Raw genomic sequence first — 24,331 nt, forward strand, 5'->3', positions numbered from 1 at the left:
GCGCACATTAAGCAAAAAGAGGAAGAAGAGGAGTTTGCCTCCTCGGGACAAAGGAAACGGGGTAAATCTACAGCGGTGGCTCAGGAAGGAAGAGATTTTTTGAAGGGAGAAAAGGAAATGGGCATGGAAGGCACGTCACTTGGAGAGTTACTCTAGTACAAGCTACATGAAATAGATTCTCACACGAGATCAAGGAACTCAACTTGAAGCTGTTTGTCAAAAATCCATGTAAACGTAATCCACACAAGGACCTTCGCAACAGCATGCACATCAGCCATTGTCTTTATTAGTACAGAATGATATTCTATTGTAACTTTTATTTATGGTAGGTTTTAGAGCTGAGACAGAGGAGCCCACCTTATTGGCAGTCAGCGTTGTTTGGCTGGTAGATGGCATCAAGAAGGTAAAAGAAATCAGTCTAGTGAAATAGAATTTCACTAGATTGAGCCATTTTAACAGCATTAAGAAAACAGGAGTGCAACAAAGCTAAATCACACATAAAGTGATAGCTTGGATGTGTATCCGTCAATTTTCTAAAACTATTTGTATTAAACTTTACGCTAGAAGTGTGGGAACGCTAAATCATCAGCAAAGAGTAATAATCTATATACAAATATATTCTGTGGTTAACTGTTTTCCAGTTTATGGATTTCACAAGACTAAGTTGAGCTTCTCTCAAAAAAACATATTAACACCAAAAAGTAAATAACAAAAATAATTAATCATCTCTAAAATGTGCTATTATTTTACATCAAACCTGATTTGAAGAGTTATAGGTGTATCTATTAATTTAATATCACTGTATATTATAATATATAATATCATACAATATTATACTATTAGATTTGATTTTACTGTAAATAATACCAGGACAACATATCAAACCTTGAAAAGAATATTTGCTCATTCTGAATGTGATGCATGCAACGTGTTTCATAAAACCTGGGACAGGGCATGTTTACCATTGTGTTGTATCACCAGACTCTGGGCTGGGGAACCGAGGAGAACAACAGAGCAACATTTCTTTTCATACTCTTGCTTGAAATAGGGGCCACCTTTGTCATAATTTTGCCTGATATTGCTTCAAATCTTTTCAATTGGTGACATGTCTGGACTGTTGGTAGGTCAGTTTAGTATCTGGACTCTTTAGCACCAGAACAATGATGTCGTAATATGTGCAGAAGGTGGTTTGGCCATGTATTGCTGAAATAAGCAAGTGCTTCTTGAAAAAGGCATCATATGAAGAGCAGCATATGTATAGCTCCAAAATCTCTCAACATTAACGGTGTCTTTCCAAATATGTAAATTACTCAAGCTGTGTGCATGTATGAACCCCCAGAAGATGGCCTTTGAACTATATATCATGTCAGCATCACCACAGTGATGTGCGCATGCAAAATAGTCACATGGCAGAACAAGTGATGTAGGGCACTGAACTTAATACATTATGCTGTTTTTTGCTGGTTATACAGTAACTAATCCCCAAGAATCAGTGCTGGAAAGTGAAGCAATTTTGGCAAAGGGCCTATAAGTGGAAATGAAACTTCATTTATCAAGTGACGCACACTGGCCAAAAAGGATGTTTCTCATGGAGAATATTTTTAAAAGTAGGGGTTATAAAATCGGGAATACTTTTTTCTGTGCCACTAACCCTGTAAATGGAATAGTTTTGTTATCAAAATTAGATTAATTCACTCCAATTCTAATTTGGAAAACATAGGATTTTTTTTTTATTTCACTCCAATTTTGCATTTTTGGAAGAGGTCACTATTATACTTTGGAGGTCACTATTATGCATAGGGTAGAGAAAAATAAAAAAAATTAAACACTTCAGTAATTGTCATGCCATTCAATGTCTGTTATCATTTCTTATCACAGCCATATCTACAGTTAAGTTGATACCTGCTCCTTCACAGTGTTTTTCCAATATTTTTGTCATAGAGGGTGCAGCATCTCTAATGTCCATAAAGAAATTCAGGTTTTGACTTGTTAGACCACAGTACATTTTACCACTTCACTTTACCGGGTAAATGAGCCCAGGCTATGAGAAGGCAGCAGCATTTCTGGATCTTGTTCATATATGGGAGTGTCATTGCCTGTCATTTAACTGTGGGGGCGGACACAAACAGTTAGAGGTGCTCCTGAGCTCATGCAGTAATTTCCAATTAGAGATGGTTACTCTCTTAGGTACACCCTTCTAGTACCAGGTTTGACCCCCTTTGCCTTCAGAACTGCTTTAATTCTTTATGTCACAGATTCAACAAGGTGCTAAAAACAATCCTTAGACATTTTAATCCACACTGTATTCACATAACAGCATCAGAAGACAGGTACACTATGGTTAGCAACGATGCAACAAGGTAGGCTATGGCATTGAAACAATCCTCAATTGGTACCAAGATGCCCAATGTGTGCCAAGATACACTATTACACACCATTAACCATTATCAAAAATGAATGAATGATGGGAAATGCTTTTACGTTTTTTATGCAAATTCTGAAATTACTAATATAATGTCCCAGTAAAAAATCAAGATTCACCGGACCACGAAATCCCAGTCCATCAGCAGTTTCTGAAATACCCCTCTGGCAGACAACACACACAACACGATCAAGACCATGTCACTTAAATTACCTTTCTTCTTTATTCTGATGTTCAGTTTGAACTTCCACAGATCATCTTGACCAAGTCTACAAGCCTAAATGCAATGAGTTGCTGCCCTCCGACTTACAGTAGATAATTGCACAACATGCATTTAAACAGGTGGACTTAATAATGCGGTGAGTGAACGGGAAATATGTTACAAATATTAGGGCTGTCAATCGTCGACTGTGATCACACGTTTTATCTACTCAGAAATTACTGTAAAAGAACATTTTTCAAGTTTAAAGTTTTAATAAGCTTAATAAGAGTATCAAAGTATGTAGAAGTGGACACACCTAGTGATGGTACAGATTATTAAGTGTCCTCTATCTAGTTATCTTCCTAAATAACAAATTGCCTTGATATTAATCACCGGGTAAGTTTTACAATGATTATAGGAACCAGTTACTATGGAGGGTGCAGGTTTAGGGGGGAGGCTGCTGATACACTTCACCAGATCCTCTTTAGATATTCATTTATGTGACAAATCACGCTAAGCAGTTAGCGCAAAATACAGACAGCTATTGCTTTAGCAGATTCCAATCAACTAGCAATTAGACAACTCACTACGGTTAAAATATGTTTACCTGCCAAGTTGTAGCTGTGTGTAATGATACAGTAAAAGAATGGTGGACTTGAATGTCTCACCTCAGCTGGGATCTGCCTCCTTGCTACCTTGCTACAGCAGCTCCTGCTGCTGTGCATTGTGTGTGTGTAGGAGATGCCCTGCCCTCAGTTACACAGAGAGGCAAAAGGGCAGAGAAGCTCCAGCATAAACACCACAACCATAGCTTCACATCTGTTAATCCAACTCAGTGCACTATTCGATTGCACTATTCAAAGAAGAATAGAGGACTAGTCACTATTGCACAGGGTTTGACACTGTTATCCTGTCACTTTTCAAATGGGCCACTGTATTTGTTATCCTGTCTGTACCTGTTGTCAAGAGATATGATGTCCAACCATATTGTTACCCTAGATGGCATAAGTCTGGCCTCCAGTACTACTGCAAGGAACCTTGGAGTTATTTTTGATCAGGATCTGTCCTTTAAGTCACATATAAAACAAATCTCTAGAACAGCCTTCTTCCACCTACGGAACATTGCCAAAATTAGGAGCATACTGTCTCAAAGTGATGCCGAAAAACTGGTCCATGCATTTGTTACTTCTAGGTTGGACTACTGTAATTCCCTACTTTCAGGATGCCCCAGTAACTCCCTAAAGAGCCTGCAATTAATCCAAAATGCTGCAGCAAGAGTGCTGACTGGAACTAGCAAGAGAGATCATATTTCACCTTCACTAGCTTCTCTCCATTGGCTTCCCATTAAATTTAGAATAGAATTTAAAACCCTGCTTCTTACATATAAAGCTCTGAATGGTCAGGCTCCATCATATATAGAAGACCTCATAGCACCATATCATCCCAGTAGACCACTTCGCTCTCAGAATGCAGGCCTACTTGTGGTTCCCAGAATTTCCAAAAGTAGAATGGGAGGTAGAGCCTTTAGCTATCAAGCTCCTCTCTTGTGGAACCAGCTCCCAGTTCAGATTCGGGAAGCAGACACCCTCTCTACTTTTAAGTCTAAGCTTAAAACCTTCCTCTTTAATAAAGCATATAGTTAGTTATAGTTATGCTGCCATAGGCTTAGACTGCTGGGGGACCCACCCCCCAATGCACTGAGCTCCTTTCCTCCTCTTGACCATCTCTCCTCTCCTCTCACCCCGCAATTCTCACCACTGTATGTCATTAACTCTGTGTGCTCTCTCCCGTAGTTGTCTTTGTCCTCCTCTGTCCCCCTCTCTCTGTCCCTTTCTGCAGGTGTCCCCCGGCTTTGAAGCTGTGTGTCTTCCAGCGTGCAGCTACTGGTCCTACCAATCTGCCCCATGTTTTGTTGTTGCTTTTTGTTGCTCTGTTCTTTTCTCTCTCGCCTTTCCACTCACCCCAACCGGTCGAGGCAGATGGCCGTCCACCCTGAGCCTGGTTCTGCTGGAGGTTTCTTCCGTTAAAGGGAGTTTTTCCTCTCCACTGTTGCCTATGGCTTGCTCCAGGGGGAATTGTTGGGTTCTCTTTATATATCTTTATAATCTTGACTTTATTCTGTAAAGTGCCCTGAGATGACTTTGTTGTGAATTGGCGCTATATAAATAAAGTTGAATTGAATTGAATTGAATTGAACAGTTTGCACTATATTTTTTGTACTGCAACGTTGATGCCCATATGAGTCTTTTGTCCCTACACTCTCATACAACCTACAGTTCTCATTTTGTAATAGTGCTGGGAAGTGGAAAAGGAGATCTATTGAAATTGTACTAATTTTGGAAGCGCGTAACAAAATGGCAGATACACTGATGCCAAAATGACAACAGTTTCTAAAGTTATTTGCTCTAAACATTCAAACACCGCAAACATACAGTAGAGGTTTGGTGTGAGTTAGGCACACAACATCGGAGTTAGGTGTAGGCAATTAAAAAAAGATGTTTGGGGTGAGTAAAAGAGTGCAGTTTGCCTTACAAATGACTTCTTATAGAGGGAAATCATCATGAAAGGCAGTGTGCAGGCAAATTGTTCAGAGGTTCCTGAAAAACTGAAGGGGCAAGAAATGGAATACGTCCTATCTGTATCTAGCAAACCAGAGTCTACATCTATAGTTCAATTGATTTGGTTGGTGATTGACACGGGATACATGAGTTTGTGCAACTTTTCGGTTTTTAGGGCTTATAGGATAAAAGCAAGAATAAGTTGCTCTCGACGTGCAGCAGCAGAGCTGCAGTCAACACTGTAATTCAGAACACATTCTGTGTACCGCCCACACAACTGCGCTAAATCAGCTGATTGCATGGTTCCATACTGAGACATTTAATTGCTGAGCTGTCAAGCTGCTAAGCTATTATTTAAAGAAATACCAGAACAACTAAAGATGTAATGTGATAAAAATTATATTGTCTTTGCAAAGCTGGAAATTATGATATTAATGATATGAGATGAATAGCATGATGAAAAAAAGTATATTTTTCTACCTTCAATTCATGTTGAATTGCCATAAAACACATTTGTGGTTTCTGGTGTTTTCTAGCCAACATGCTTTACCCTCTAAACATTTTAGAGGAATACAGGATGCTGGAAGATTTACATTCCCTTAGGTTGGTGAGCTCACAGAGCTGACAGTGGACAGTGTTAAGAGGACTAACTTATTCATTTTAAAACATACATAATTCTTTCCGATTTTGATTCACAAACTTGGGCTGATGAAATGCAGAGCCGCCACAGTTTTGGCAACACACTTACAAACATGCTTCGTAAGAGACCACTGTGTCTGTAGATAGAATCCACAAGGAGAAAATCTTTGACAGCTTCATCTTGGAACATAATGAAGATCAGCAATTCAGTTAATTCAGCCAGCTGCTGACTATAGGTGAGGTCAGATCATTGTAGGCTCAATCAGTGAGAAAGTAGCAGGCATACATTATCATCATCTACCATGTATGAAACAGAGAAAATAATCAGGATTGTAGGATAATGCCTCCACGTGTAGTGTGAGTACAAAGCAACATATAGATGTACAGATGTAGAGAGCATTTTTATAACCACCGACGAGTGGACAAGACTCGTGGTAAATTTTGGTTAAATATATACTAGCTCAACCAAATGAACCTGTTCAAAGTCAACAACTATTTTTTCTTCTGGTGGCCCATGATATTAAACATTTAGTTGAAAATAGTGGTTCACTAGGTGGCAAGATCCATCCCTTTATGTTGCCTTGTAGTTTTCCGATTGCCTCTAAAATTGTACCCATAATTTGTACTCATTATGAGGATTGGTGCTACCCATACTGGGATTTAAGAATTACAATATGATCATTATTCTATGCACATAATTACTTTAGTTAGTATCTCAGCAAGTCTTTTTTTTCCTGTTTTATGTTCCTAAATATTTATCTTGTATTTACAATGATCTCAATAGTAGCTGAAACAAGTGGAGTTTGTGTTACCACGGAGATGACCTGGTTGCCATGGGGCTGTCTCACCTGGTGGGTAGCCAGTCCTGTCAGATGGGATAGTGAGGAGGGAGTTGACGATGGCCGCCCTTCCCTGGAGTAGGGTGGAGATCATTTCTAGCCCCTCTGGGCCCAGCAGCTCAAACAGCTGGAGACAGAGAAAAGGAGAAAGGTGAAAATCAGTAAAAAACAAAATCATCTACATGTAACAGCAGCAAACATTCCACCACACACACACACACACACACACACACATCCAAACATGTATGCACATTGTATGGCTCACCAACACCCCCAAACATAGCTATTGCCAAGGCTGAGCACCTGGTAATTGCCATCCGCCTGGTACAGAATATGCTCTGCTGCTTCGCCTCCCAAACATAGCCACCTGGCACTTAGCAAGTGAGACAAAAACAACAACAACAAATCCTGGGCAAAGCAGCGGCACACAATTAAAAACATAGCAGAGACAGGGCTGCACAGACAGTCATCAATATATGTGACGTGATAAAATGTGTGCTTTCTAATTGGAAAATAGCAGACTTGAAATCCAAGGGTATGTAATGTGAATGCGTAAAACAATGCAGTATTTTTGTGCCTCTTGTTTCAGGGTTAGTTTTAGGATGGAGGCATGAGTTGCTCTTTCTCTCTGTCCTCCCTTGGGATGGCAGTAGTCAGCACAGCAGGAAACTAAAACAACAGATGCACTTTGATGTCAGGTCAGCCACCGCCTTTGTTGGGGTTATCTTTGTTTCCCTCTGTGTTCTCTTATATCTGGTCTAAATTTCTATTGGTGCCTATGAATGTCTCTGTTTCATTAGAGCTGAGAATCACTGTATGTTGCGAGTGGGTGAGAGGTGATAGTGGGGGGTTTCACCTCCTCAAAAGGACTTTTTTATGAATCGTCATGAATACTGTCCTTGGAGTTGGACTGATTAGGCGTGGGCGGTGCTAGGATTGAGAGGCAGGGTTTCTCCTTCAGATGGATTCCGTACACTCTCCCATCCGCTAAGCAAGCCTAGTTCTAAAGTTAATTTTAATTAACTGTCTAGCATTAATAGTCTGGTCACGGATGTATTTCTTTTAGGAGCATTTCAACATGAGTCTGCTTAGGATTCATACTTTTAAGTTTATGATGACAAACTAATATCATGAAAATGTCCAAAAGACATTTAAAAAGTCCAAAAAACGAATATGTACTTCCACTATACTGTGGACTGAAAATAAATATTTCATAACTAATACATGTAGTTGTGTGTGTAAACAAAACAGTACATCAAATTAGAACACTATAAAAATATCCTTTGTGGAATCCCATGCTGACAGCATAAAATGTATTGGACTAACCTTTGTTAAACAACGTACTTATTATTAGTAATGGTGGGCTACTTTTTGCTTATTTCCAGGCCCCCATGTGGAAGCTGTTGTTTAAATCAATGATTTATGTTAAATCTAAATGTCAGTGCAGAATTGTAAAAAACCTCTAGGCTTTTGAGCATTGTGCAGCATTGGCTTATTGTAGATATGTATACTGACACAAAGAGGGGCGGCGGTGGCTCAGTTGGTAGAGTGGCCGCCTACCGACCATAGGGTCGGAGGTTCTCACTCCGCTCTGTCAAAGTGTCCCTGGGCAAGACACTCAACCCCCAACAGCCCGTCCCCCACTGGTCTGTAGTTCCTAGGAAAAAGAGTACCAGGAACCTTTTGGTGTTTAAAACGGGAATAGAGGACGGGCCAAGTAATACCAACTAGTCAGCATAAGTGGAAGGCCAGAACAACAAAAATGAAAAAGGACTTTGAGGACAGAAAAAGACTTTTCAACTCTCCAAGTATGTTTTATTTTTAGCACACACACACACTGGAATGATAGCTGATGCACTAGCAACTGATGTGAGTCAAGCCTTTCTCCAGTGTTTAGTAATGTTTGCTTAGCACAATTTTCTTAGTTTAGCTGGAACCTGAAAAGTATTGCCATTCAATACCGTCCTAAAACTTTGGTGCATTATTCTCTTTGTAGATTGTCCAATTTCAATATACCAAATCTGCTCCTCGATAAACACGTCACTGTGCATTTTCACTTTTAATTATTATGATCCTAGGCTACTTAAATCTACTGTGCAGTGTCAAATCATCACACTGTATATAACCAAACAGCTTTCCACTGTACCACCTCCGTCTTGGTCCTGAGTGACTGCCACAAAATGTCAGCAATCCAGGGTCACTGATGAGAAATACAGGTTCACTACATTGTCAGCTTTAATGGCACAGAGTGTGGAGCCTTCAAACTTTACTGCTGACTTTGGAGTCACACAGAGGTAGATGCATGGAGAGTCTGCATCTTTCTTTCTTTCTTTCTCTCTCTCTCTCTCTCTCTCTCTCTCACACACACACACACACACACACACACACACACACACACACACAGGGCATTCTGCATTTAAAGATGTCAGTGGGAGAGTTCACTTCCAAATGTCAACTACGTGAGGAACATTGGAACCAACTGTAACCAGCTGAAGTTGTACAATTCTGCCTCTGTGGTGAAGCAATTGATAGAAAAGATGTGGAGAGACAGAGTCAAACAGTATTTATACACAAACAAAAACGGTGGGGAGCTATAGGGGCGATATAAAAACCTTAAAGTATAAGAACGAATGAGAAGAAAAGTGGGTGAAAATGCAGGACTCATGGAGAACTTTCCTGATTCTTAACTAAATATAGGGATGAAAAATCTGCTTGAGACACAAAGGAGATCAACATTGAGGAAAGTGACTAGAATTTTATACCTTTCAGTTTATTCTTCTCACTTCACATTATCTTAGCTGTACTGGTCAACAAATCAAGGATCTTTCCATTTCTGAGGTTTTAAAGTATGTACAGATGTTTAAAAAAATTGTTTTATTCATAGCACTTCATTTTTACTATCAAACATTACATTGTAGAAAGGTATTCTAAATGAATGTATCCGCCTCAAAGCCTTTGTGTAAGACGCCGACCACTACAATGTGGCCTAACTTAAAAGCGTTATAAAAAGTAAAAAAATATATATCTGAACAAATTGATGAGTGGGCAAAATAAAAGTTACATGTTAAAGTAATCAATCATTTAAAGTCCCCTTGGAGGTAAACAAAAATGATCATTCCTGTGATCATTTAGTATGTTCTAGATGTATGTTAAAAAATGACCATCTACACATCAGATTTGCGATGAGTTAAACACTGTGGAAAACCATGTGTTTTTCACTTGTACAAGAAAAAATGGATTTGAATAGGGAAAAAAGCTTCAGGTCACATTTACACAAGTGTGAGTGCTGATATGTGGCCATGGCACCTAGATTGATTAAAACAGGAGCATATCAGGCATCTGATAATGACACCGGGGGCACAAGCCAGTGTCTTCTTGAGCCAGTCCCAAGTCTGGATAAATGCAGAGGGTTCTGTCAGGAAGGGCATCCGACGTAAAACACATGCCAAATTAAAAATGTGAATCATGACTTTCACACCAAAAATGACTTCCATACCGGATCGGTCGGGCCCGAGTTAACAATGACCGCCACCAGTGCTATTGACCTACAGGGTACCGGTGGAAATTGGACTACTGTTGGTCGAAGAAGGAGAGGAGGAAGGTGTGTTCGTAGGCAGAGAGAGAAGAGGAAAGCTAAGAATGTAGGACTGACAGTAGGGACTTTGAATGTTGGGACAATGACAGGGAAGGATAGAGAGTTGATTGACATGATGCAGAGAAGGAAGGTGGACATACTGTGTGTCCAGGAGACCAGGTGGAAAGGTAGCAAGGCTAGAAGCTTAGGAGCAGGGTTCAAGTTGTTCTACCATGAGTCAGATAGGAAGAGAAATGGAGTAGGAGTTATACTGAAAGAGGAGTTTGTGAGGAACATTCTAGGGTGAAAAGACTATCAGACAGGATGATGAGTCTGAAGTTGGAAAGTGAAGGCGTGATGTTTAATGTTGTCAGTGGTTTTGCCCCACAGGTAGGATGTGAGTTAGTCTGGAGTGAGTTAGATGAAGTGATGCAGAGCATCTCCAGAAGTGAGAGAGTGGTGATTGGTGCAGACTTCAATGGACATGTAGGTGAAGGGAAGAGAGATGATGAGAATGTGATGGGCAGATTTGGTCTTCAGGACAAGAACGCAGAAGGACAGACTGTGGTAGACTTTGCAAAGACGATGGAAATGGCTGTAGTGATCACTTTCATCCAGAAGAGGCAGGAACATAGGGTGACATATAAGAGCGGAGGTAGAAGCACTCACCTGGATTACAACCTGTGTCAACGTAATCTGAAAGAGATCAGTGACTGCAAAGTATTGGTAGGAGAGAATGTAGCCAGACAACACAGGATGGTGGTGTGTTAAAATGACTCTGGTTGTGAGAAAGATGAAGAAGACAAAGGCAGAGCAGTGGATGAAGTGGTGGAACTTTAAAAAGGAAGAATGTGTTTTCAGTTTTTAGGGAGGAAATGATACAAGCTCTGGGTGGTCAGGAAGTGCTTCCAGATGACTGGACCACTACAGCTAACTGTGGCGACCCTGAACTGACGGGATAAGCCGAAAGGACGAAAATAAATAAATGTCTCAACAGAAAAGACGATCTATGTACTCCTGCTCTTGAAGTGCTTTAAATCCGTTTTGAAGTGTTGCTGATGTAAGGTAGTAGTCCTTCTGGGATATTCTATCTCTATTATCATTATCATTTTTAATCACCAGCTGGCATATAAGTGGTGTTAAAAACCATTGTGCGTTAACAGAGCTTGCAAATAGACTTTGTTCAGTGTAAAGCTGCAACCTCATTTCTTGCAACAAACCAAAACTCTGGCATAGAGTAGATATAACGTCAGAGGACATTCCTCAATTCCACCTACTCCTGTCTTGTAAATACTCCACAAACAAGTGAAAGTCAGTCAACACATCTGGTCAGTCAGGAAAATGTTCCGGGAGTCATAATTTAATTGACTTGATATTGCGGTAAATGTTCCACTTTTATCATGTTCATCATCATATTACACCCTTACTACATGGACAAGTCCTGGGAAGGTTGTTGAGGGTTCGAAACATCCTCCACCTCACAAATATTAGGGCAGCTGAGATTACGATTACCATCCTAAATATAAATATAGATCAGGCACAGATGGTTTTATCATACCAACATAAAATAAACAGAATGAAAATATAATTATAAACAGTGCCTTTAAAAAGTATTCAATTGCCTTTAAAGTTTTCACTTTAAAACTTTACATTAAATAAAACTACAAAACAGTTATTAAGCTGTGTTTTCACTTGAAATGAAAGTTTTTTTTTGCATTTTCTACATTAATTTACCATAAATCAATGTTGTACAATAGTATAATGCAAAAACTTCTTAGGGGGTCAATAGTTATTATAGGCACTTTGAATTTAACTGAGTTAGCAGCACATCCCATTGTCTTTCAAGCGCATACAGACCGTACCATGATCACACCTCATCCTTCTGTCTGCTGCAATGTTAAGAAATCTGGTGTCTTAAGACTGCTGTCTTCAAGATTGACCTCTGCTTCCATGTTTTCATAGTGATTTGTTAATATTTTCCAGGGGTCTTCATTATCAATAAAGGTCAAAGCCATGGAGAAAGTTGGAAAGTCTAAAAAAGGTCTGGAAGTAAAGGCCAAGAATGACTCGGTATAACAGCTAGAACTTCATAATCCCAGCATCTGCTTCAAACTGAGGCCTGCTGTTGAAGGTCAAGGTTACAGAATCAATAGGAGCTCCAAAATATTAAATGTACTACTGAGATTCATAAATACTCTGTTGAGAGTTGAAAGTAGAGCTCCCCCCTAAACACTGGTGATACAAATAAAATCTGTTAAGTTTATTGTTTTTTATTTTCCTTTTTTGCTATTGGTTTGATTTATTATGTACCAAATTATTTGTGCAGCACAGTGCAATAAATATGCTATTTCTATATTTCAGGATAGGTAAAATAAAATTCTGAAAAAGTCTGAAAAATACTGTAAATAGGTAACCTTACAAACCTTAAACCAAAAAAAAACTAAAAATACAAACCTAAAACATGCTGCCGGTTACTAATGTTTATGCAAGTTGACCCAGTCCAGCTCATATGCCTACAGATTGACCCGTAAGTGTTGCATACAAATGGTGCTCTACACAGACAACCATTCACACTCACATTCACATCTACGGGCAATTGAGAGACACAAATTAAGCTGACATGCATGTCTTTTGATTGTGGGACAAAAGCGGAGGACCCAGAGGAAACGGAAACACAGGGAGAACGTGCGAAAGATGGAGGCGGAAGGGGTCAGCATCCATGCTGCATCACAACGTATCAAAAGCTAATATATTTTCTATTCCTACAACACAGCAAGCAGCAGGTCCATTGTATGCAAGAATTTTATGACTAATGCCCAATTAGTTGTGTCTTTAACTATATGTAAACATAAGACTTCATGTAAGATAGTGCCCCTGCTCTGTAGAGTTTGCTAGCCTGTAACTGAGCAGAATAATGCAACATTAAGGTAAAAAAGGAGGGATTTCAATGGAAAATCTTTGTAACAAATAGGAAAACTGCATTTAATTCATTTATTCACATTTAAATAAATATAGATATGAATATAAATGACTTTTAACCCAATTACCTTCTCTGTGAAGAAACCGTTTGGGAGTGACCAAATAAAAAATATATACCTCTGTGCAGCTCCAAGCTTTGACAGTATTCAATTTAAACAGACCCATTGTAAATGAAAACCAGTGTATCTGGCCAAAGCAGAAGGATTCCAAAATAAGTGTCAAATTGACAGGATATATCTTCATCCGTTCTGAAACTTAAATAATTTACATGCCAGGCAAGTTGCCTTAGACATACCCCATTCCTGCTGTACTGCTGTACAACACATTCATAACTCGTACATGAAGGCTGCATATGGCTGTCAAGGTATGTACAGCTGATAAACTTTATCAGAATATTGTTTCATTAGGTATGAGAATTTGATGTCTACCTTGAAGAATCTTCCATCTGCTTCACCCAACACTTAGATCTTTTTGTGGATTTTTTTAATAAAAACATTAATTTCCTAGTGACACAAACCTCATTCTGTAGCTCATCGTTGCTCTTGTGGGAGGCCAGCATCTCAAACAGGGAGGTGCACAGCTCCTCTGGGCTGGAGGAGATCATGTTGCCTCTGTTCAGATACTTCTCTACCTCAGTTCTTAGGATGGCTCCATTCCCAGAGCTTAAAGATGTTCCTAAGCTGGTCACCTCTTCCTTAGTGTTGGCCTTCTTCCCACTCTGCTGATTGTTGAGGAAGTTCAAAAAGTCAAGACTTGTGTTTCCCTCTTGGATGCCTGACCAGGGCAGGTCTTCCAGTGGGTCTATTGTATAGCTCTCATATGAGAAGGCAATGTTGCGTCCAAACATAGATCCACGCTGAGGGTTGTGACGGGAACTCTGGTTCTGAATAAAGTCTTCAACTCGTGAGTCTTCAAGTGGGGCCAAAATTCGAGCAACGCAGGCACAGGAGGCTTCAGCTGCAGATGACGGAAAGGGGCCGAACATCTGTTTAATGGCCCGGGTCTCTTCAGTGCCCACGTGGTCTTTGTTGTGAAATGTCTCAAACAAAAAGACAGCAGCACTTTCAATGATCTCCTGACCATGTTCACTCCCCACTGTGAAACAAAAACACAAAATATTTACACTTTTATGTCATGAATGCACCACCAGAAATTAGTTAAGTCCTTTGGGAAGCGTAGGCAGAAGAACGCGTTCACTCAAGTCTGGTACTTAAGTACAACAAAAGTTAAACCAAAACTCAGTAAAGTGGAATCTTTTGTAATAAGAACTTCATCTACCTTTCAAAAATATTGGACCCCCTGCCTATTTCTTCTTTTTGTGTCTGTGTCATGCAAAACTGTTTCAGATCTTCATAAAAAACATAAATCCAAGGCCGAGGAAACAAGTTTTAATTGACAAGTGTATTAAATAAAAATGTTTTTGTATATCTAATCACCAATGTGAACACTTTGTACCCAGATGCTAATAGGTTTGGGCGCAGACTTTGACTAGGCCACACTAAAACTTAAGTTTGATTCCTTCTGAGCCATTCTGAAGTAGCATGGTCTGCACTTATATAGTGCTTTTCTACCTATTGGCACTTATAGCGCTTTACACTGCTTCTTATTCACTCATTGACACTCACACACACAATCACACACCGATGGGGGAGCTGCTATGCAGCTGGCCAACATTCACCGGGAGCAACTAAGTTGGGGTTCAGTGTCTTGCCTAGGGACACTTCAACACGTGACCGGAGAAGCCGGGAATTGAACCAACAACTGCAACATTGGTGGACAACCGCTCTGCCTTCCTGCGCCACAGTTGCCCCTGATTGATTGCAGGTATAGTGTTCTTTCTGTGGGATTGTATGTTTGGTTTGTGCAAGATTTACCACTGCATGACATTAACTCTCCAATAGTTGTCTTTGTCTATCTCCCTGTCTGTCCCTTTCTGCAGGTGTCCCCTTCTCTCTGTCTGACTTTGAAGCTGTGTATTTTCCAGTGTGCAGCTACTGGTCCTACCAACCTGCCCGATGTTTTGTTCTTGCTCTTTTCTTTTCCTCTCTCCACTCACCTCAACCGGTCAAGGCAGATGGCCACTGAGCCTGGTTCTGTTGGAGGTTTCTTCCGTTAAAGGGAGTTTTTCCTCTCCACTGTTGCCTAGGGCTTGCTCTAGGGGGAATTGTTGGGTTCTCTCTATACATCTTTAGAGTATTGACTTTATTCTGTAAAGTGACTTGAGATGATTTTGTTTTAAATTGGAGCTATATAAATGAAGTTAAATTGAATTGAATTTACCATTAACCATTTTCAAAATAGTTCAGCTTTTGACTGAGTTCATTGCAAGTCAAAATAAAGTCAAAATTGCAAGTCATCTAGGGCGTGCTGTAGCAGAAATAACATAAGTCATAATGTTCTTTTAAGTTAGCAGTGGGATTTACATCATGACATTCACATGGATGCCATTTTAGACACTCTGTGTCTTTCAGATAGTGGAATAATGACTGTGGAGTGTTCATTTGTTGGATTTAAATTTAGACAGGTTTGTTTTGTTCTAGGTATGCTCAACAAAAAAAATCATCTTGGAGTAGTTTCCAGTGATTACTGGAGTAGTATCGTGGTGCATTATAAGAAGAGCTGGTTTTAATATTTTGGCTTCCTTATTAATTTTAAATAGGGTGGCCAAAATATTAGAAGCAGCTCTTCTTATAATGCACTTAAGTACGACTCCACTACCCTGTTCGACCCCAATAAACTGAGAAATGATAACATTGTAAAAGTAGAGGCAGAGCTGCTGTATTGGATTCCAATAGAGTGAATGTGTGTATCTCTGTGTTGGCCCTGACATAGACTAGTAATCTGGTCTCACCCAATGACAGCTGGGATAGCTGTTCCACCATTTTGAGGCCACTGGCCTGTAGAGTTTCGCATGGGACCTTTTGTTGTTTGGTAGTTGTCGTTTTTAATTCTTTTGGTAGAGTAACTAAGGAGGTAAATTCTCCCCACAAGTCTAGTTGGTATTATATTACTTTTGCTTCAGTAAATTCAGTTGTCATTTAGAATTCGTTTTGTTTTGTTATTTACATTTGCTCAGGTTATCATTGGTTTTGTCTGAATAGTGTCGTATAAGAGAGATTATGTCACAGTAGCTATCAGATGCCCTTTGTTTTGTTGTATGGCCCAGTCCCTTGCTTACCTTGGCTGATGGTAATGTCTGGACCTGACTACTGCAAGAATGAAAACATTCTGAAGGGGACAAGTAAAGCTAATGTCTTGGTCAGTATTTGATTAATGACGATTATTAGTTATTGCAAATGATACATAGATAGCAGTGGTGTTTTGCATTTCTATTAAAATCAAATCTTTGTAAAATTCATAAATAAATAAACAGCTGTTTCTCAGCAGTAAGGGCTGCAGCATAAGCTCATTGTTTAAGGCCCCTGTAACCTCATTTAATAATATTCCAAACAATTCATGCTTAACCAGAACTGCACTTAAGAAAAAGAAATACAGAGTAATTGTCCAATTAGAGGAAAAAATGTCACAGGGACAGGGGGAGAATATAGTGAAGAAGGTTGAAGAGACAGAGAAAAGCGAAAAACAGATGAAAAGGATTTAAACCAATTAAAATGGTCTAGCAGCATCAAACTCGTTGCTGCATGTAGCAGAGCAGAATGACTGCTTTTATCCTCTCCAGAGTGTTCTTAAGAGCAACTTTTTTGTATTTGGATCCAGTCACGTTGACCGAGGGCAGGTTCAACACAATGCACTGGAAAAAAAATCATAACAAATACCGTACTATTGACTGATTGAGAAGAAAAATAATAACATAAAAGTGAAAACAAACTATATGAAAATCATCACAGTCTTCTGCGAGAGCTCCATAACTGACTCCTAATGTTCAACACTTGAAGTCATAAAGGACAACACCTGTTTTTGTGACTGGAGTAAATATGGTTTGTTTTCATTCATTGGGGAGCATTTTTAAATGAATGGAGAATTGTTAAAAAAAGCACAAATTAATCTGTGCATAATTCCTGGACCTTAAATGAAACTTTTTGCAGTAATTACATGCATATCTAGTCGGTATTATTATTCTGCACAGTCATCCATTCAAATTACAAAATAGCATTTCTAATGACTAAAAAAGTCTATTCTTCTGCCTCAGACCAGCTTTGTGTTTATATCAATTTAGTCTCAGTACTCTATGTTGCCATGTCCAACTGATGATATCAGTACCTTATGATTGCTTGCAAATCAACCCACAGTACAAAACAACTAAAGGCGAGGCAGGTAATATAAGGAACTAGATGGGGTTGCAACAGTTATTTTCTTTATCTACCGTTAAATTTGTGTGTGATACCAAATTTATAACTAGAGCTTTTCAAACTGATGACTTACTATATTAGACCATTAAAACTTAAGAATCGCTTTAAGTAGCAAAGACCCTAGTGTTGCTTAAATCAGTTAATAAGAAACACATTGTACAACCCTATAAAGACTATATAAACAGAAAGTCAGTGTGGTATCAGGAGCTACATAAGCTAAACTTTTATAATAAATATTAAACTTTACTGACAATCAATTGTAAGTTATAGTACCTGACCTTGCTGAATTTAAACAGTTGTGCCTATTATTTATGCAGAAATAGAGAAAATTCTAAAGGATCAACTTTTAGGCACAATATGTGCACATAGTAATATACATATTCTATTAATCAGAACATCCAAAATTAATGCAGTTTTACTCCGGTTGTGCCAAATAAGTGTATATTTAAACTTACCTTGATTTTCAATCCTGGTCTACCAAAGGCACAAATGCAATAACGTCATAATTTAAGCAACAGGTAAGTGTGGCAAACTCACCTTTACAAAAATAGACTGAAAACAACATTCTGTGTAACACATCAGTGTCATGCAAACATTAAAATAAACTGAAAGAAGTGACAATAGATTTGAGAAAGAGGACTTAATTACCAATTTGTTTGGCTGCCAGAAGGAGGCTCTTCAGTTCCTGACTGACAGCTTGGTGCTTAGCTTTGCCCTGATGCTCAGTGCAGAAATGGACTATCTTCTGCCACGTCAGGCCCTCTCTGGCAAACAGCTCCTGTCTCTTCAGACGCTTGGTCTAACATGAGTGACAGAGAGAAATACAAATGCGTTTGCAAAAAGAGAACAGTACCGCTAGTTATGACAAACATTCTCCAATATTTTACCAATACTGTTTAGATGCATGTAGTTAGTGTAGTCAGTCACTAATAGTAAAATAGGATAGTTCATCTTAAATATATACATATTGACTGTAGAATCAACCAAGACAATAAAACTGAGAAAACCTATGTGAGACTTTTAGGTATTTATCTCCATTTCATTTATCTACTTATCATGACATCAGTAAACATATCTGTAAACATGTTAGTGTTAAGCTTAACAATAGCAAAAAACCAAAAACAAAGTCACCACCTGTTAAAATAGGTAAGATTCTTCCACTGGATAATAATTGATTAATCTGTCTCTATTATAATCTAGCAACACATTTTCAACCCTAACTGATGCAATGACTAGCTGATTACCACCACATTGAATGACCATATTTTTCCACCAATTTTTTCTTCCCATATTTCAAGATGAAAATACCATGATTCCCGAAGATATCAAATTCACACAGGAACTGGCTACCTAAACCCCACTGAGATGGTGTGGGGATGTGTAGGAGAATGTGCTTGAGCCAGTGGTCTGACTTTGCCATCATCAATACAAGATCTTGGTGAGAAAGTAATGCAGCTCTTGACAGAAATAAATGTTGTGACATTGAATAACCTCACTGCAATGATGGTACAACAAATGAGTGTCATAATGAAACCTAAAGGCAGCCCAACAAAATATCAGTGTGTGGATTTTTTTTATTTATTTATTTTTTGGCCAGGCAGTTTACTTTCTAATCCCATCCCAGTAATAAGCTATACATCAGAACTAGGGTTACGAAAGAGAGTATTAGGTTTTTGATCACACTGACATTTTTTTTTTACTGATATCACTAAAATGGTATTTTTAATATTTTACAAGTGCCTTTCACATTGTTCTCCACTACAGTTAGTCCACTCTGCTATAAATCCATCCATTATCTAAACCATTTATCCTCTTAATAATCACGGGGTTGCTGGAGCCAATCCCAGTATGAAGGTGGGCTACACTCTTAACAGACACGCTGTAAATTAAGAATTAAGAATAATTGTTTTTAAATCTTGCTGGACATGAGACATGTTAGACCTGAGCTTCAGCCACCACATCAGGGAGTGAATTCATCTTTTATTATCTCATCCACATATCAAGAATGACTCAATTGTGACACCAAGACTTTTATGTTTAAAGTTCTGGATTTAAGATTGGTACCAAGACTTTTCTAAATAAAGTCCACCCAACTTACTCTAAGTATTGAGTATAAGGGACCAAAGTAACTTGGTTAAAGAGCTAAGTAAATCTGGGTGTGGTAGGCATTGTTGTGATTAAGGACATCATAGTTAGATATGTTTTGATCTAAGACAAGCATGAATAGTCTGAATAACAGCATCCTGGTAACGTAGTCCAGGGAGATCTCCTTACTAATCCACTCCAGTCTATATTCACCAACGGCAACAAGCACACGCCTTCAAAGTGTGACCTGAACCAACTGGGGACTGTATGTAATTCCACCCACTTTTCTGATATATCGATAAGAATTGAGGGGCCCATTGTTTCACTGGCTGCACTAAGATCTTGATTTTGTGTAATATAGAAACCCCAAAACACAAGTTGAAACTGAGAAATTAGATTTGTTTTTCTTGAAAAAAAAAAAAAGCTCATTTCAACATATTTTTGAAAAAAAAGTTGGGCTAGGAGCAACAAAAGACTTCAAAATGTTGTGTAATTTTAAAACACATCTGGTGGGACATCTCACAATTAATGTCGTTAAATGGCAAAAGGTGAGTATCATGACTAAGCTTTTCTCGGATGCTCTTTTTATTGCTGGTCTTTTTTAAAGTAAGGAGTTGCCCAGATTCATGTCGGATGACTGCTTGGGTAATGTAAGTGTTTCAACAACTTAAGAATAATAGAAAATTGCAAATAATTTGGGGAATTAGTTATTTAAAACTATTAAAGAAAAGAAACCAGTGAAATCTCTGTATACAAAAGACAAGGCCAAACACTAATACTGAATGGTTCCTGCAATAAAAAAAAAAAATCTGCAGTGGAAATCACATCTGAAACCACTATCCCTGAATAGTTTAACTCTGCATCCACAAGGGTAAGTTAAAACCCTTTACACGCAAAGAAATAATGATACATAAACAAGAGCTAAAAAAGCAGCGGTCTTCTGAGCCTGAGGCTATTTTAAATGCAGAGCTGAGGTAGAAAAGTGTCCTGTGGTCTGACAAATCAAAATTTGAAGCTCTTTTTGGAAAGTGCATCCTCCATGCTAAAGAGGAGAGGGACCATCTGATGGTGTGTGTGTGTGTGTGTGTTATTGTCAATGCAGCTAATACTGTTAATGCAAACAGTATGGGTAACTTGCGCATGGGTGGGTATAAACCTGGGTATACACCTTTAATGGTGAATGATATATATGCAGTTCCACAGCAACAGATGCTGCACTCCAGACAAAACCTTTTTCAGGGAAGAGGTTATTTCAGCAACACAATGTGAAACCACATTCAAAAGCCAATGCAATTACTAGGATTAAGAGTCTAGGTGCTAAACTGGCCTGCCTGCAGTCTAGAACTATAAAAAAATATTTGAAGCATAATGAAGTGAAAAAACAACAAAGCAGACACCAAACTGCTGAGCAGCAAAAATTGATCTCAGTTCCCCAAAACGTACAGAATGTTGTTAAAAGAAAAGGTAATGCAACACAGGGCCCTGTCCCAACTATTTTGAAATAGCATTCATTTCAAAATCCCAAAAAATTTTCAAATACCAATCTTTGTGGCTGGTCGGGGCCAAACCTAGTGGCGATACATTCAAACCATCAGCCTTCTAAATCCAAACCCAATGCTCTACCACTGAGCCACAAAATTCTTCAGTCTATCAATATTTGATGCTGTCTTTGTAATATTTATTTATTTTTTGTCCTTTCGGGTTATTCCGTGAGACCAGGGTCACCACAGCGGTTGTCCACATGTTGATTTGGCACAGTTTTTATGGAGGATGCACTTCCCAATTTCTACCGGGCTTGGGACCGGCATAACACGGCTGGGGATTGGGATACTACGGGGGGTTTCAGTGTCTAAACGTATGGTACTTCTCACATACTTAGAGTAAATCTACTGGTTCTAAGTTTTCATTTACATTAAGTTATCATGACATTGTGGCAACGCATCTTCTTTCAAAAAATTAATATGCATCACACAGCGCTCTCTAATCACATACACTGATTGTTCTTATTTCTCACTCAAATAACTGGACATTGAAATCCAAATTTAAAGCTGGATTCCAGAGAAGAGTCCGCATGGGGGTTTTTTCCACCATGTGTAGGGATTATACGGTATGTAAGCTGTGCCATTAAAGATAGTAAATTGCATTATACAACAAGTACTATATAAACAAAAATCACATTAATTGCTTGCTCACAGATTTAGTAGAAAAACAACCTGCTGTAGTTGATGCCAAAAATGTAACCCTCCAGTGAGCATCAAAGCGGCACACAGCTTTAGTTTGGGGGGAAAAGCGCTGGCTAGATTCCTCTTATATTTGCTAATTATGATTGAACTATTTAACATCTCTGAATTTGGTCATATGTGAAAGGAGCATTCTACCAACTTCAACAAAAAGGTCAGTTAACCAAAGCCATTAACACAAATGTGAAAGCCGCTGTTTTCATTAAAGCTGTTGAACCTAAGATAACTTTAAACGCCCTTCAAATAATTTACTAAACTACTAATTGTGGATTGCATGATTTAGCCAGCACCATGAGATACAAGATGTTTACTGCAATGAACATCTATGCTCGTACATATTTAAATTTTTATCCATCATTCAGTTTTGCTGCTCATCCAATCCTCTGTGTGTAGTGTCGGGTTATTGGTATATACACATTGTCAGAGCAGAAGGCCAAATACCTTTAATTTGCTGTCATAAGCTAATACACTTTTAGTGTTTCTTTTGACAATATTTAGTTTTTTTTTTAATTTAAAACACAGAACTGTCCCCTAAACTCACTCAAGCAGGTTGCTAGTAAGTTCCAATAAACTACCAATTCACTACTTTTTAAAGCAACAAAATGCAACTTACTACTCTCAAGCTAGCATGAGACTAAAATTCTATCCAGTGTGAAGTCATCAATCAACAATGTGCATTTACTCAAGAGTACAATGCAGTACAATGCAATTAATGCTTTTTCCTTTCATTCGTCACCAATCCAACTAACACTGACAGCAGAGCAGAGTTACAATGATTATGGGGCCCACAATGCTTTTTAATCTCAGTTTTGGAGCATATTTCCCCTAAAAAAGAGTTATATACTGCAGCTTTAACTTCAGATTGCAAATTGTGTTTTTATCACTTATATTTGAGACCTTTTAAAAATTGCTTGGATGTATAAGGATAGTACCAGCAATATTCATGTGGTTTTTTAATAATTTCCATACAATTCTAAAACTGCCTAAAATCCACAATGAATTGATCCTACTAACATGTGAGATGTGTATCCAAAACCTACACGACAGCAAAATACCAAAAACAATGTATCCACATCAAAGATCTCCAAACTACCATAGTTTTAATATAGGTGCCACATAGCAAATTTATAAATCTTGGTCCCATGATTTATTTTCTACTGCAAATTTTTATTTCAAGTTCCATATCAGCTCCATGTACTCTGACTATCCAGTGGTGGAACACAATACTTAGGGAGAAAAATAGTGATTAGAAACATTCCTATTCTTTTGCATGTCTAGTTTCCCTGCATCTACCAGCTGCTCTTACCTTCAGGTCATAAAGCTGTTCAGTGACATCCTCCTTTTTACTGACATTGGAGAAGGAGCGCAGTGCACCTGTAAGCCGTGGAGGAGACATTGTCCTCTCACACTCTCCTCCACACAGTGGTTCTCCAGTTAATTTCTGTGAGTGACAGACAGAGAGAGACAAAGAGTAAACTTTCTTGACAGTGTGCTAAAGCATAAAGCAGAGACGTACCATCAGATTTGGCAAACCAGGAAAATGGGGCCTCACCAAATTATTTGGCCCCTACTCACCACTCATTTTGCAATGAGAAACCCCCTTAAAACTCCCATAAAGGCTTTATAAAGTGCACTATTTCTGCTGCCACAAACCAACCTCTAAGTGGGGATCCTTTTAGCTAAGAGGACCATAAACTGGCTTCAATCAAAGAGCTGTCAGAGTAAACAGAGTAAAGTTCTCTTTTTATACGTATCACAACTACCCCTCATAAAACATCTTACATCTGTGCCTCTGATCTGTGCCTGCAAAGAAGCATTAGCCAACTAATTTTGGAGTATACCAAAGATTACAGTGCCTATACTAAGCTGGTTCTTTTGGGAATAAAGACTAACACTATTATAGTAAAAACGATTTTTACTCGGCGTTACTTGAAACACACAACATAACGAAAGATACTAACAGCATGTCAGTCTGTGGTGCTAGCTAATATTAGCTTGTCAGCTTGACTGCCACTTACCTAGCCGTATTAGCTGGAGCTCGTTTTAGAGCTGTCGGTAAAAAAAATATTAACTACAACAATTCAGAAAAGACCGTTAGAAAATTTAACATTTCAGCGGCTGTTACACTACTTCCCAAAGTGCCTCGTAAAGTGAACTGTCAGTGTATGAGAGGGGCCTACCGGCAGATGTCAACAACACTTGCGTTTAAGCTAGGAGCTATGGGGCTTGTAGTTTTTACGTCTAATACTCTGTGCACGACAAGGGTAAAAGAACTACATTACCCAATGACAATGAAAGAACTTCACATAGGGTTCGCTTCTAACTGAAACTGGCGTACACCGAAAGCACTGTAGGTGAAGCGGTATTCAAGTTAAAAGGTGGCTATACATTCACGGGTAATATCTGGTGTGTTTGCATGGTGTGACGACATTCGCTGCCCCCACAGTTATTTCTCACAATCCATATACGGCTTCCACCCGCGA

General features: G+C 38.8%; 1 protein-coding gene across 1 annotated transcript in view; it reads right to left on the bottom strand.

Annotated features, from left to right (window-relative positions):
* The window catches only part of ascc3 (activating signal cointegrator 1 complex subunit 3), a 132,436-nt gene extending 108,390 nt beyond the window's left edge, over window positions 1-24,046 (bottom strand). The window contains exons 1-5 of the mRNA XM_067510491.1: window positions 23,867-24,046; window positions 23,155-23,289; window positions 18,172-18,322; window positions 13,731-14,308; window positions 6,670-6,787 (exon numbers count right to left, since the gene is read on the bottom strand). Of these exons, the coding sequence (XP_067366592.1) occupies window positions 6,670-6,787; window positions 13,731-14,308; window positions 18,172-18,322; window positions 23,155-23,244 (937 nt within the window). The 5' untranslated portion in view covers window positions 23,245-23,289; window positions 23,867-24,046. The remainder of the gene's footprint in view (window positions 1-6,669; window positions 6,788-13,730; window positions 14,309-18,171; window positions 18,323-23,154; window positions 23,290-23,866) is intronic.
* Window positions 24,047-24,331: the final 285 nt, after the last annotated feature.

The sequence above is a fragment of the Channa argus genome, chromosome 7, assembly GCF_033026475.1.
Source record: "Channa argus isolate prfri chromosome 7, Channa argus male v1.0, whole genome shotgun sequence".
In the NCBI taxonomy this organism is placed as follows: Eukaryota; Metazoa; Chordata; class Actinopteri; order Anabantiformes; family Channidae; genus Channa; species Channa argus.